Source organism: Triturus cristatus, chromosome 1_1 (genome assembly GCF_964204655.1).
Source record: "Triturus cristatus chromosome 1_1, aTriCri1.1, whole genome shotgun sequence".
In the NCBI taxonomy this organism is placed as follows: Eukaryota; Metazoa; Chordata; class Amphibia; order Caudata; family Salamandridae; genus Triturus; species Triturus cristatus.
Genome location: NC_140579.1, coordinates 223,344,120 through 223,360,029, shown reverse-complemented (window position 1 = coordinate 223,360,029; position 15,910 = coordinate 223,344,120). Strand labels below are relative to the sequence as shown.

General features: G+C 41.9%; 1 protein-coding gene across 3 annotated transcripts in view; it reads right to left on the bottom strand.

Annotated features, from left to right (window-relative positions):
* Positions 1-6,521: 6,521 nt before the first annotated feature.
* LOC146870021 (ETS domain-containing protein Elk-4-like) overlaps positions 6,522-15,910 on the bottom strand; it is a 135,037-nt gene continuing 125,648 nt past the window's right edge. For all 3 annotated transcript variants that reach the window (XM_085624164.1, XM_085624187.1, XM_085624265.1), the window contains exon 5: positions 6,522-8,300. In XM_085624164.1, coding sequence (XP_085480290.1) covers positions 8,199-8,300 — 102 coding nt within the window. In that variant the 3' untranslated portion in view covers positions 6,522-8,198. The remainder of the gene's footprint in view (positions 8,301-15,910) is intronic.

The window sequence follows — 15,910 nt, the reverse complement described above, 5'->3', positions numbered from 1 at the left end:
TTTCATACTATATTTTTAAGATCCTGAAATTGCTTCCCATTTGTGCTCGAGCTCTGTCAATACTCTCCTTCAAGCAAAACCCCTTTCGCTTGCAATCCTCTGCATGACTGACCTCAGCTGGTAACTCCCTTTATTCTGGCTGCATCCTCTCCCGTGTCATCCTGATCTGTACTCTACCTCCAAATACGTGAACCACTCTGTTGCTTTGTAGCTACACTGACATCCATACATGAGATGGGTGTCAGTCTACACAAATGAACAATACTTAAACGAAACACACCCTGGCGAAAACAGTAGGTTTCCTATGGCTTTCCCAATGCTTTTGCTGATGCTTTTTAGCATGTTTAGTTTGGGTGTCCAAGAACGTTTGAAGCTACCCTGCTATTAAGAGAGAATTGATGGTGGTGGAGAAAAATAAACCAAGAACAATGGACACATTTCTTATGGATGGTCCAATGCCAATCCCTGATGTTTTGGCGATATCTCTTCAATGAATTCTTGACCCACAGCTTTCTATGTCGTCTCATAAAATCTGTACCACCATATTGTTTTTATTAGTTGAAAGGTTTGAAAAGATATTTTTGCTTTTTTCTGTTCAATCTTCATGTGCAAGTGGTCACTTTTTGTGTTTTATCAAGATTACAAAAGCCTTCTTGAAGTTTGCTGCATCAGCTTCAACAGGTGCAAACCTTTGGAGTAAAAGAGTAGCCGATGGGTAAAAAATAAGTCACCATATCACTAAGGTTCATGTTTGGGGCACTGGCTCCTTGGGAAACCGAATTTCTTTTAAAACCCTCTCCCTTATGTATCATGTTTTTAATGACCCCTACAAAAACTTGGCTGCATCTTTTCAACTTGCATTTCTACAAAATGCCTTTGCTCAGGCAATGCTATGCTCTCATCTGCGCCCAGAATTGGAGAACCAGGATTGGTAGTAGATCACTGGCTGTATGCAGCCCCCAGTTGTGACCCAATACCCATCAGTCTTAAATCTATTACTTTCATCACAAATGTACGAAAGCTTTAAAAACCAACTTTGTATTCCTCACTTACTCAGTACTTCTGTTTCTGAACCTTATTAGCACCAAATTGGCTGTTTTTGGTGAACGTCTGGGCTGTACAAGTCTCTTTTTTATTTGTAGGGACATTTTGCAATGTTTCAGCAGACTATTAAACAATATTTCATAATGTCATTAAAAAAATTCCTTCCTTTGATATTAATTCTGCAAGAAACTGGTTAAAAAATTAGCAACATGTAATTTCAACTAGATTCGAGTCTGCGCTGTATTAATTATGTCTCATAGGATCTGAAATTAAACGGCGCTAGTAGCCAACTTGAGACTTAGAGATCAATAAACTTTAGAAGAGCTGAACCAATTGGTGGAGTAAACAATAACAAATGGAAAAAAATCTCTGGCTAGGCCAGCTCTTAGAACCGCATTGTGAAGGAATAATTCATAGATTTTGAAGATCAGTATTCCCTTGTTTAAACGTAGCATCAAACTTCAAACCTACACCTGGATCGGAAACGCAAATAACGATGTGCTGCACAGATATTCTAATGATGGCAGAAAGTAGAACAAATATAACTTTGCAATTCTGTGGCTTGTCTCTTTATGCCAGAAATAAAGATTCAAGTATGGTTTGTGGCAGATTTACTATGGGCTCTCTTAGCTCCCACAACACTTCGGTTCTGCGGTTGTGCATTAAAGAAACCTTGTGGAGCCACAGGTTGCATTTCCTCACTGTAGTATTAACGGTCTGCTTTCCTTAAATGTAAAAACATTGAAATTACCTCACAGGTTGCTATTGCAGACACTGAGGTGATATGAAATGGGTATCCGCCACTAATGACTCGCTGTTTGTCATCTTGTCCACATAACAAGAAGTTAGGGAAAAACCAGCAAAGTTTGTCCTAGGTCCAGCTTAAGCTGAAGAAAGAGTGGAAAGTTATGAAAAGAGAGTGAACATACTGCCAGAGTAGTCAACCATAAGATGAGACTTCCCCATGTGTATGGCCAAACAAACATAAGAACGGAAAGACTTTTTGGCCTAGCTGATTTAGTACAATTGGTTATTAACTAGGTAATAGGACACAATGTCTTCAGTTCAACTATCTGATTCACAATAGTGAATCTCTCGATTTTTAACAGATGGAGATGCTGCTGCATAGAGGATATTAATAGTTAAATACAGATACATCGATGTTAAACTCTAGTCTTGTACAATGTGCCTTTAAGGCTAGCAATAGAAAAATACCTAAAATGCATTTAGAAATTTCGTTTCAGTTTAAAAAAATACCCTTTTGATTTATTCCTCAAAAATTGTGCCCATCCCAACATTCTAATTATCCTTCTTGGTCTAAGCTTGACTAAAGCTCCAGCTACCCTAAAACTCTACAAAAAGTGAGTGGAAGAAAGTTAATTTGGGGTTTTCCATGCCTGGAAATCCGCAATGGCCTGTCTCCAGCAAACTGATTTAGACACAATACTTTTTGCATGCAAATCTTAAGAGCCGGCGCAGTGGTAAATATGGTGAGAAAAATATTACTCCTGTACATGAAACCAGTCCAATTAATTTTCTTTTTGAACTACCTATATGTTACATAGCTTGCTGAATTATGTGATTCTTTTTGGTGAAAAAGTTACTATTATGCAGACGATACTCAAATTATCCTGAGGTTAAACAGGTTTAACTATTATCGTTCATATTAACTTACGGTCTGTATTAAGGAAGTGCCCCCCCCCCCCGGAAGAAACAAAACTCGCTGGTGTTTAATGTCCATAAAATGGAGGTGCTAATCTTTGGCAACCTCTTCCATGTGGGTCACATAATGACTGCCAGACACCCTTGGTGTGCCTTCCCCCCCCCCTCCCACCTAACACTCCAGAAACCTTAGCATCATTTTAACTTCAAGTGCTCCTTTGAAGAGCAGATTAATTTCCTAACCTCCACCTGCAACCGTCTTTTGAGTATAATAAGGAAGAATCTTCCATTTCTTCTTTAGTCTTCCAGGAAGAGTCTCATACAAGCCTTAGTAATATACAGGGTTGATTACTGCACCTGCCCGTTGGTAGACATCCCTGGTAATTTGTTGCAAAAGCTTCAGATGGTCCAAAATGAGGCAGCTCACTTACTCCTTGCACTGAATAGACAATATATTTCTAGCACCTGCATCAGTTTCACTAGCTACCTATTTCTAAAAGAAGCCTATTCAGGGCATGGTGCCCGTGTCACAAGACCATCTACACTCCTACACAAGAGAGCTACATTCGGTCTTTGTTTTCCTAGTACTTTCCAGTGCAGACACTTCACTCAAAATTACGGCATCAGGATTGGAGGTTGCTCACAGGCAGTGGTGACATCCAAGGCCTGGAATTCAGACCATGGATTCAGGCCTATGGGCTGAACTCAATCTCATCATATTCAGGAAATAGCTAAAGACAAACCTAGACCCAACATTTACATGGTGTTTGTTTTCCACTACTTCTTTGCTACCTCTTTAGCACCAGGATACTTCTTTATGAGGTATGTGTGCGCTCTATAAATAAACCTTTTGCAGAATTTCAATAAACAAACTATTTCCACAAGGATGTTTCTAGTCAGCTAGAAAAAAAATCTATGGATAGAGTGAATCAGCACTAGCACCATGTTTCAAATACATGCATTCCTGCTAAAATACAAAAATAGAGAATCTGAAGACTACAGACAAGAACAGAAAGGGAGCAACACGTGCAAATCAAGACTAAGGCTACATGTAGGTCACATTTTGATAGGCCTCGTTGTCCAATTTCGAAACAGAAAACACCAAGTGCTCATATTAAACAGGTCTTGCATGGCACAGTTCATACTCTCTAAACCAGAGGTTTTTTTAATTGTGTGGTCCAGGGACCACGGAGGATCCGCAAATCCTACTCAGAGGTCCGCAACATCTTAGGAAATTCAATAATATAAACAGATTAATAAAGTGTATGTAAAGAAGCAAAGATTGCAAATTTTAAAGCATTCTGTAAATTTGAAGTAATTTAAAATTGGAGACAAAAAATTAAGTTAGTATCCTCAGATTGATTTGCGAGAGCAGTGCAAGTGCATTAAACAGAACATGGACGTTGAGTGGCCTCAAATGAATTTCAGATAGCGCCAACCTTCCCCATTAAAAGTTTGTTATTTTTTATATTTATTTGAGTATTAAATTAAATATTTCATCATTTGTTTGATGAATGCTTGTTTTCCATTTTTTTGTTTATTGTTCTGTGGTTCAAATCATCCAAACTGCTTAAGTCAGGGTCCCCAGATTCCAAAAATGATTAATCATTACTGGAACTCTGGGACCCCACTTAAAGGGGGTCTACAGGAGTCAAAAGTTAAAAACCGCTACTCTAAATCACTTAATAAACTTCTAAGGATAAGCAGACTTTATCCTCCCGGCCTTTCTTGTTTGTGTTTCTCACAGGTTGTGAGGTGGCAGGAGAGGGAAGAGGTACTGTGTGCTTCATCTGCTCACAACCACTTGGTTGTAAGCAAATAAAGCACACAGCACCTCTGGCTGTATTGGTTGTAGGCAAATAAAGCAAACAGCACCTTTTCCCTTCCATGCCATATAACAATCGGAGAGAAACAGAAACAAGAAAGGCGGGAGGATAAAGTCTGCTTGCTAAACCATAGACGTTCTCAAGGAAGTGAGTCAAAGGACTGACCTTGGGGAATTCCACATCACACACATGTGGGAATCTAAAATGGAAGTGTTACTTACACACGAGCTATAAAAGAATCAGACTTCTCGCTCTCAAACTGGGCTAAAGATTGTACATTTAGAGTGCGTTCCTGTGGAAAACAAGAAAAACCTGTCGGTAACTAACAAGGTAATCCCAGGGAACGTAGAAAAAACTTCCATATACTTTCGATGCAAATCTGAGGTACACTACAAGGACGAAAAAACACACTGAAATTATCTTGTATTCCTATCTGGTGACACCACATGCCCACACAGATGCTCAGAATTGCAAAACTATCTTGTGTGACATACGAAAATACAGTGCCACAAACCTATAATGCAATCAGACGTGACAGAAAAAAACACTGCCTTCATAGAGAAAAGAAAGTGGAGGAAAAAACAAGGAGGTTCATTTGCAAGACTGTAGAACACAGGAAAAATGCTAGGGACAACAAAATGAAAAACTACTGGACATTAAAAGGGCAAAACATTGCAGCTAACTTGCATTGTAATCCTTTCAGCCCGTAATGTAATCAATATATTCAACTAGTTCACGTGTTTAGGTTTGGCACCTGGTTCTCAACACCCTTTGTATATATAAGATTAAAACGGAAATCAAAAAGTTTGATTGTCATATTTTGCATGCAGAAATATTAGAAGCAAAATCATCCTGCTCTGCAGTCATGGTGTTGTGTGGATGTTTTCAGAAACAGGCCTCTGCAAATGAGGTTAGTTCCCATAGAGTTCTGTTTTTGTGGGTACTCATGTTTTTGAAAAGTTTTTGCCACACTTCTCATTCTTTCTAAACTTGTACTTAAATGAACCAGGGTGAAAGTGAGCAGAAGATAGACACCAATTAGAACATTTAGAAAATTCCATTAAAATTCCTGAACGCCACATATACAGATTTTTTTCAATGCATTATCTACAAATGTAAGGCTCTGGAAAACATTAGGACAAAAAAGAAGTTAGGAGAAATGAATACTTCCAACACATACACCTTCGTTTTCTGAAAGCGATAACAAGCTACATGTGCAAAGACAATGGTGCAGATCTTTACACGCAGAAATTTACAATTTGGTTTTGTGAATCAGGACCATGATTTTTAGACATATTGTCCACTGATTATTGTAGACTTCTTCCTTGACCAGTGACAGACCAAGCTATCTCAGATCTTACCAGTGCTCCACAAAAGGTTCATTCTACCCACGTTCAAATAAAACATGAACAATTGGTGCGCAACTTCACCTTGTATGAATTCAGCCTCAAGGAACAAATTTCCTTTTGTTGTGCTCATCAAAAAAAATAAAATGAGTTGAGACTGAAATTAGCAGCATGCGCTTGACCAAACTGTCCTTGTTACTGTTAATATACTTCCTTGTAAAACATAACCTCCAACAGCCTTGTAAGTTGCAATAGTGAAAATATGGCATGAAAAGAAGAAAAAACTAATGATTTATACTGCCATGCAGACCTAAACAAAACCATGTCTTACGGAATCCAAATATATTATAAACATCTTTGCTCCCTTAATTTGGTCTATGGTCGCTTATCCCTTGTCACTTGTCAAAAGTAAAACTGAAACTAATGTATGTTCCATTCTGTCAATGCTAAGACCAGTGCTCTTAATACAAACACTCACTGTATTGTATTGTATTAAACACTTATAAAGCGCACGGTCGCCCAAAGGTTATCCTGCTTGACATGATAGGTGCAAAAGTGAACATTTAAGTTAAGTTTACATTTAAAATAATGTGTTTCCTTATCCAAAGCCATAACTGCGAACTTAAGAAAACTACTCATAATGGGAACGAGAACTATAATTTTTTTACTCCCTACATAATTCTAATCTCAACATTCCCAAATCAGAAGCATAATACTTCAAAGCAGAAAGTTTACCCTAGAAAGAAAGAAACATGCAGAATTTATGGCACTTTCTCCTTTCATTTTTTTATGCTTTGGGGAATTCAGCACACATAAGACAACCCCTGTAGGCGGTGCTAATTTTTTGCTTAACAAGGTGCAAGATTGTTTCTGTTAACGTTGAACAATAATTATAAAGACAACACAATGTCTTATGCTAGCAAACGATTGCTAATGAATCTGGCAACATTTTTTGTGAGCAGACTTCCCGCAAAAGTTCAAAACAGAACCCTCAAGAGCAGGGTTATCCTAGTAGAATTTTTCTGACTGCATAAGAACCCGCAGTTTTATCCGGTTTCCATATTTCTTTTCCCTCCATAATGTGCACAACCTACTCGAGTCCTGTCTTCACGCTGCTGTTACAGACTTGATAACATAATATGTGCCATGGCTGAGAGCAGTCCGATTTGATTATCTTAACCGAGAAAAAAGACAACTCCACAACTCTGATTTTCCTTCTCGGCAATTAAAGAAACACCAAAAACAGTCTTGGGGCAGATTTTCTTCACTAAAAGGGAAAGCACACTTTAAACAATAAATGTATACTTATTTTCACTCATGCGATCTAGACATCGGTGCTGTTGTCAGAAGTGAACTTTGAATGGTAATTACTGGGAGTTAGTTTAGGTGCTGGTATATAGATATTATCCTTAATTCCGCGCGGTAAGCATTGTGCTTGATCGTTCCATGGATCATAGTATTACGTTCCAAGTGTGGAAAAACCAATACCAAAATACCTACTGTCTAGCTCGGTTTGGTATCTGTGACAGTCCATCAGCAGCAGGATTGTATCAAAGCCTGCCACCAGGCTGTAATGTAATGATCGTTGCTGACATTCATTCACTAAATCGTCACACTGACAGATATTTTCTAAGTGCCCTAAGTTCTATTTAATAGTTTCTTTTCTTCCGGCAGGTCTCATGGTCTTTTTTACTTTGAACAGTTCTGCATAATTGCAAAAGCCATTCAAAACATGCTGAGAATGTCTTCTCTACTCCTGATGGAGGATGATGCTTATGGGCAAGAGGCTTCCTGGATGAAACTGTACGGTTGGCCCTAGGAACGAGATGGATGTACTCGAGAATAAGCTATTTTTCATACATTCTGTTAGTTCTAAAATAAATCCTGACCTTAAGTGCCTGTTCTTTGGAAATAACACAAAATAAAGGCTTGGAACCTGCTAGAGACGAGAAGTACGTACATTTAGATCAGCCTTCTGCGTCTGTCCCTTAACCTCTTTTTTCATCTAGTTGTATAACACGTGTAAAGCATAACTTGTCCCACAAATGAGGGAGTCCGCAATAGATGCTCCATTCCTTGAGCATGAGGTTGCAAACACTACATCTCAACAAGGTATGGCTCTTCAAAGCCACTGTCCCTTTCCGGTAGCCTTAAGAATATAGACATTTTTTGCAGTGATCACTGTAAAAATTATACAAAAGAAGAGTTACAAAAATATGGTTCGCTGTAAGCATTCAGGAATTTCAAGTTGCATATTGAAAATATAAAAACAAAACCAGTCCTGTCTGCCTTTTCTGCTGTTTCCCAGTTTGCCTCGTGTTCACTTTGTTTTCTGAAGGTCTGGGGAGAAAGGTCCAGGAGTAGAAGGTCCTTCTAGGTTTGAAAGCGTGAGCGGCCCATGGCTGTTAAACACTGAAGGGAACTGTGAAAGAAAGCAGAGTTTCAAGTTAGAATACACCAAATGCAGGAGAAGTAAAGCAAGTGCAGGAACTTCTTAGTACTGAGGCCTTTCTACTTGTGGCAGCTTGGAGAGAAATTAGTCTAATAATCATTGATCTCTATAACCGGAATAGACTTTCAAATCACAACAGGCCATTATCAGGTACCTGGAGTCTATCAGTGAAGACATTGGCATAGTAGGTTCAGAATTACCACACAAACTCAACCACAGTTGATATTACAAATCACACGACTCTCGCATCAGATGAGCGTTGGTAAAAAGAACTTCAGATGTGCAGAGCTGAACCTTTCTGGGAGCTACTGTGGAGCTGTTTGTGGATAAAGTGGCTTCAAAAGGGTAGTTATCTGCTGCCAAATTACAGCCACTGCAATAAACGTGATGTGTTATGTTATATGGATTTGTAGAGTGCGCTATCACCCAATAGGGTATCCTGGTGCTGAGCAGGTTATAGTCTAGCCAGCCTAGGGTTTAGCAGGATTATTCGAAGAGCCAGGTCTTCAGCTTCTCGCAGAATTCAATAGAAGGGGAGGAGACTTGAATGTTTAGTGGCAGGTTGCTCCAAGCTTTAGGAGCGATGAAGGAGAAGGCTTAACAACTGGCTCTGCTTTTCCGTAAGCAAGTGATGTGTAGCTGTATGGCCAAATGAAAGTCGGTGAAAGTGGATGCATTTGTTGAGGTATCCAGTGCTCGAGTTGTGTAGTGCTTTGGAAGTGTGTGTCAGGAGTTTGAAATTTACTCACTTGTGTATGGGTAACCAGTGTAGCTCTTGGAGGTTTGGGCGAGATGTGAGTGCGCCCTGGTAGGTTGAGAGTGAGTCTGTCAGCATAGTTAGGTATGGTCTGCAGCCTCCTGATAACTGCCTTGTTGATCCCGGCGTATGTGTGTTCTTGTAGTCCAACCTGCTTGTGACGAGGCCGCAGGTGACTGTTTTCTGGAGATTCATTGGGAGCCATCTGAAAATCTTCTTCAGCATCTTTAGGATTTGGAGACATGAGGCAGTGACGGCGTTAATTTGGGTGGTCATGTCGAGTTTGGAGTTCATGATGATTCTGAAGTTTTTGGCGTGGATGGAGTGGGTCTAAGTTCTGTTGACCACCAGGTGGAGTCCCACGGCGAAGAACCTTTTCCAAAGTTCATGACGTCAGTCTTGCTGGAGCTCAGCTTCAGACAGTTCGACTTCATCCAATCAGCAATTTTGGTCATGCAAATCTTGAATTTGTTCTGGGTGCTGGGAGTCTTGTCTATGAGAGAGAGGCTTAGTTGCATGTCGTCGGCATAAGAGAGGACGTTAATGTTGTGGGAGCGGATGATGTTGGCAAGTGGGATGATGTAAGCATTGAAAAGAGTCGCGCTCAGTAAGGAACCTTATAGGACTCTGCAGACGAGGTCATGGTGGTCAGAGGTGAAAGGTGCTAGACTGACTTTGTCCTGCAAGTCAGGAAGCAGCATAATCCAGCAGAGCTCCAGGCCCTTTGATTCTAATGTCGTGCAGGTGTTGCATGACAATAGGATAGGAGACTGTGTCAAATGCTGATGAGGCGCCCATAAGGACGATATGCATGCACAATATTCGCAATATGGGCTCCACAAATGATATCAGGCAGATATAATGCATGGAGGTGATGAGTGCGGTCACGTTTTGTGGTTAAGTCTGCATCGGACTGGGTGATGTTGAGGAGCTGGTGGTTGTTGAGGTAATTGGTGGGGTGTTTGTTAATGATTTTCTCGAATACCTAGGCTGGGTACAGAAGCAGGGAAGCGCTCTGTAGTTAACAAGCACAGAGAGGTACGCTGTGGGTTTCTTCAGAAAGGGCAAGACTGTAGCATGATTCCAGGTTTCTGGAAAGATCGCTGAGGATATGGAGTTGTACAGGATGGGTGTGAGTGGCACACATGGGTAGATGTCTTCTAGAGCAGGCTTGGAGGGGCAAGGGTAAGACAAAGCCCCGCAGTGGATGGGCTTCATGAGGTTAGTGTTCGCTATTTGACACATGTCTCTTGTCCGCAATTCTGTGCGATTTTGCAGCCTTTTGTTAGCAATTAAGTGGACAGGTGTTCTGTTTGAGGCAATTGTGTGATGGGTAGAGCTTGTTTATTGGGGGAAGGCTGGTGCGGCAGGCATAAGCGTCACATTCAGTCCATGGTATACATTTGGGGAACAAATAAAACAGTTTGCACTAATAGGTGTTATAAGATGAGGGAAAAATAGGAGTTAGGGTAATGCTTGGTGGTAGAAAGTTCAGTGCCAAGCTTGTTTTGAGGATGAAAAAGCCCTGGAAAACACGGCAGGTGTGATTTTACAAATCACACTACCATTAGAACAGATGAGTTTTAGTCAAAAGAACTTCAGATGTGCAGACCTGACCCTTTCTAGGAGCTACTTTGAGCTGTTTGTGGATAAAGTGGCTACAAAAGTGTAGTGTGTGCTCCTAACTTAGGGCCACTGCAATAAATGTCATGTCATGCATCTGTAGAGTGTGCCATCACCTGTTAGGGTATCCTGGTGCAGAGCAGGTTACAGTCTTACCAGCCCAGGCTTAGAAAGATTACTCGAAGAGCCAGTACTTCAGCTTCTTACAAAATTCAAAAGAAGGGGAGAAAACTCGGATGTTTAACAGCAGGGTGCTCCAAACCTTAGGAGTGATGAAGGAGACGAGTCAACCACTGGCTCTGGTTTTCTGTATGCAAAGGGTTGCGTGGCAGTAAGAGTCCGACCATGTGGAGATCCCTCGAAGGTCAGTGAAAGCGGATATATTTGTTGAGGTATGCAGTGCTTAAGTTGTGTAGTGCTTTGGAGGTGTGCGTCACGAGTTTGAAATGTACTCACTTGTGTATGGGTAGCCAGTTTAGCTCTGGAGGTGGGGTGAGATGTGAGTGCGCTATGGTAGGTCTTGCAGGGTAGTTCCGAATGATCTGTAGACTCCTTATGACTGCCTTGTTGATCCCGGCATACGGGTGTTCTTGTAGTACGGCCTGCTTGTGAAGAGGCTGTAGGTGATGGTTTTCTGGAGGTTGATAGGGAGCCATCTGAAAATCTTCCCCAGCATCTTCATGGTGTGAACACACGAGGCAGTGATGTCGTTGATTTTGGTGGTTATGTAGAGTTTGGAGTTGATGATGATTCCGAGGATCTTGGTGCAGGCAGGATTGGGTCTAAACTCTGTAGACCACCAGAAGGAATCCCACAGTGAGGAGCCTTTTCCTAAGTTTATGACTTCAGTCTTGCCAGAGCTCAGCTTCCGACTTCTTCCAATCAGCGACTTTGGTCATGCAAATCATGAATTTGTTCTGGGTGCTGGGAGTCTTGTCCGTGAGAGAGAATGAGTTGCCTGTTGTCAACATAGGAGAGGACGTTGATGTTGTGGGAGCGGATAATGTTTTCAAGTGGGATCATGTACGTGTTGAAAAGAGCAGGGCTCAGGGAGGAGCCTTGAGGAACTCCGCAGATGAGGTCATTGTGGTCACAGCTGAAATGTGCTAGACTGACTGTGTGCTTCAAGTCAGGAAAGAGCATAATCCAGCAGAGCTAAAGGCCCTTTGATTCCAGTGTCATTCAGGTGTTGCATGATGACAGGATGGGTGACTGTGTCAAAAGCGGATTTCGTGCATGGGGCGATATGTGCGGTCTTGTGCTGTGGTTAGGTCTGCATCTAGACTGGGTGATGTTGAGGAGTTGGTGGTTGTTGGGGCAATTGGTGGTGTTTGTGAATGATTCCTTAATACCTAGGCTAAGTCTAGAAGCAAGGAGGTCGCTCTGTAATGAGTGCGGAGATGTACGTTGTGGGTTTCTTCAGCAAGGACAGGGCTGTAGCGTGTTTCCAAGTGTCTGGGAAGGTCACTGAGGAAATGGAGTTGTTCAGGATGGGTGTGAGCATGGCACTGGTGGGTAGAATTCTTCTAGAGTAAGCGTGGTGGGACAAGGGTAAGACAGAGTCCCGCAGTGGATGGACTTCTTGAGGTTAGTGTCTGCTATTTGGACGAAGTCAGTCGGGTAAGGCTGCGAGTTGAATTTGCTGTGGTGATGTTGCTGAAGACTAAGGAGAGGTTGTTGCAGAGGTTCTGTGAGGGGATGGTAAAGTTGGAGGCAGCTGCTGATAAAGTGAAGTCCTTCACAATAGTGAAGATCTCCTTGCTTCTTTTGGCACTCGCTTTGATCCGGTCCACCAAGGTGCTACGTATAGCGGTCTGGATCATTTGATGGTAGTGTCTAAAGTCTTGGAAGTGCTTCTATCCTTGTTGTTTTTGCTCAGTCTCCTTCTGCGCTCAAGTTATTTGCATCGGTGCTTCATCAGCATGAGTTCCTTCTGTACCAACTTCATTGGGGTCTGGATCTAATCATGCTGTTTAGCTTGAGGGGGGACTAGGGTTTTGGTGCAGGAGGTGATCCAACAGTTGAAATTCTTGTTGGCTTTGTGGAACATGTTACTGTGTTTAGGTGGGTGGGTGTTAAGAGTGAAAGTCCAGTCATTGTTCAGGACGTTGTTACAGTTGCAGTGGGCTGTTCTGGCAGTGGTAAGTGTGCTTTGGAGTGGGATAGCAATGCTGAGCTTGACAAGGGGGTGGTCAGTCCAGGTAATAGGTGTGGGTTCAATGGATATTGTGAGTGAACAGGTTTTGAGGAGCATCCATGAGTGTGCGGATGTTGTGTGGGAAGTGTGATCTGGGCGAGAGGGGAAGGGTTGTGTACTTTTGATCCAGGAGTTGAGTACCGTTGGTGTGGATAGTGCATGAGCAATTGCAGAAAGCGCAGGAGAATGCTCCCTGGTTGGTGTGTGGTGCGATGCAACAGCAGGACAGACAGCAGTGGTCAGGGATGAGTGCATAGAGGGTCACCACTGGTGGAGTAGGACCAATATTCCTGGCGCTGGTGCAGCCGAGTCGTGTCCAAGCTGCAGCTGACATTAAATAGGTTGTAGGAGGAGGGTGGATGAGTGCAGGGATCGGGGATGAGGAGGGGCCCACAAAAACAAAAAGAGAGAGATCGAGAGAGCGAGAGAGCGAGAGAGCGAGAGAGCGAGAGAGCGAGAGGAGGTGTGAGCTGAAGCAGGAGCAAATTCTCAGGGCTAGAAATGGCACCTGTTTAATGTCCAGACCCCTCACATCAACAATTTCCGTACCACAAGCCAACAGTTCCTCCCCCTTTATAGCGATTAAAAAAAAAAAGATTAAAAAAAAGAATGCTCTTTGTGTAATTGTTACTCAGGGATTTACATTCTAGTGAAGCCAAGACTAATGAAGCTGTAATGAGGATGTCTACCACGGTTCATCGTTTACCTATGTAACTGGACTTATGATTATATTATATATGAAAAAGCATTCTGTGCAAGTTGTAAAGACAACCATACTAATTTAACAAAGAGATTGTCACATAAGTGCAACACTCGGCAATCAAACAGGCTTTATGCTTGTAATTAAAAACAAATGTGAAAAATACATAAACGTAACTTGCCATTGATGTAATCTTCCAGCAAACATTAAGGGAACATGTGCACCTCAGGGTAGTAGTCCCTATCCCCTCTGAGTGAGAAGACATGCTTTCCAATTGCAACACAACTCAGACACATGAGAATGTGCATCGTGGAAAGTACCACCTTTGAATAAAATGTATGCAGGGTACAATCAGGAAAAAATATCAGTTGCAACCATGTGGCCGGTGTACAGGGGTGTGAGAAAAATAATTGATTAGTTCCTGGACCCTCTACCTTCCCTATAGGCGAAGCCCACTTAACATTTAGACTAATAGTCGCCAGAATTTTGCCGCTTCCATTTTCTGATTGACTTTCAACCCCAAATGAACCACCTAATACACTCTACAACTGCGCTGTCCTAGGCCATAGGTAGAGTGTGGATTAAGATCACTTACAGGTTGGTCCAGTGACAACATCTCACTTACTATGCCAGTAGAGTGAAGCTTTCCAGCCATGTACTTTGCTCTGTTCAGTATTCTCGCAACCGTTGTCACTTTAATGAACACTTAACGCTCTTATTCATTCATTCATTCTACTGTCATAACGTTTAGGTTAGAGTTGGAAGAATAATGTTACTTACCCAGTAAGCATCTGTTCCTGGCATGTAGAGCTGTAGATTCACATGCTTTGCATACTCCTGCCATCTGGTGTTGGGTCTGGATGTTTGCACTTTGGTTTTCTTCGAAGAAGTCTTTCCAGTCATGAGGTGGGCGACTCCTCCTTTCGGTGATAGTGCGCATGGGGATCGACTCCAATGTTAGATTGTTTTCCCGTAGAGGGTGAGAATGGAGTTAGTAATAGTAGAATAGAGATGTCGATGCGTATGTATGTAAAGTATGAGAGAACTGCAACAGATATAGGAACCTGGGAAGGCGGGTGGGCGCATGTGAATCTACAGCTCTACATGCCAAGAACAGATGCTTACTGGGTAAGTAACATTATCCGTTTGAGGCATGTGAGCTGTAGATCACATTCTTTGCATAGACTAGAAAGCAGTATTCTCCCAAAGCAGTGGGTAACCTGTAGCTGTTGCAGTTGTCTGGAGGAGTGTTCTAAGTACTGCCTGGCCTAAATTAGCTTGTTGTCTTGCTAACACATCTATACAATAGTGTTTGGTGAATGTGTGTGGTGTAGACCATGTTGCAGCTTTACAGATGTTGGCTATGGGGATGTTTCCTGAGAAAGCCATAGTAGCCCCTAGTTTGCTGGTGGAATGCGCTCTAGGGGGTATTGGTTAAGTACTCTTTGCTTTTGCATAGCATGTTTGAATACATTTAACTATCCACAGAGCAATACCTGATTTAGAAATTGGATTGCCTGTGTCTGGTGGAGAAAAAGCCACAAAGCTCTTTAGTTTTACAAAATGGTTTTGTTCTTTCTATGTAATACAATAAAGCTCGTTTAACATCTAATGTGTGTAGAGCTCGTTCTGCCACTGAATCCGGTTGCAGAAAAGAACACAGGCAACTCAACAGATTGATTGATGTGAAAGGCAGATACCATCTTGGGTAGGAATTTGGGGTTAGTGCGAAGGACGACTTTGTTCTGGTGGACTTGACAAAATGGTTCCTCTATGGTGAGTGCCTAAAGCTCACCTACTCTCCTCAGTGATGTAATAACAATGAGGAAAGTAACTTTCCAAGGAGAAATTGCAGTTCACATTTGTGCAATGGCTCAAAGGGCAGGCACATTAGTCTGGTAAGGACAATGTTAAGATTCCACACTGGAGCAGGTGGAAGTCTTGGTGGAATAACTTTTTTGAGTCCTTCCATTAAAGCCTTAATAACGGGGACTCTGAAAAGGGACAGATGCTGTCTATTTTGAAGCTATTGTAGCGAGGTGTAAGTGTATGGATGTGTAAGCTAATCCTGACTGCTGTAAGTGTAGTAAATAACAAAGGATATTTTGAATGGAAGCATCTAGCGGGTTGATATGGTTATTACGATATAAAACAAACCGCTTCCATTTAGCTGCATAGCAAGCCCTTGCAGTAGGCCTTCTGGCCTCTTTGATGAAATTCATACAGTCTGGTGGAAGGTACAGATAGCCAAACTCTATGATTCCAGGTGCCAGATCGCTAGGTTGAGATCTTTGGGATGTGGA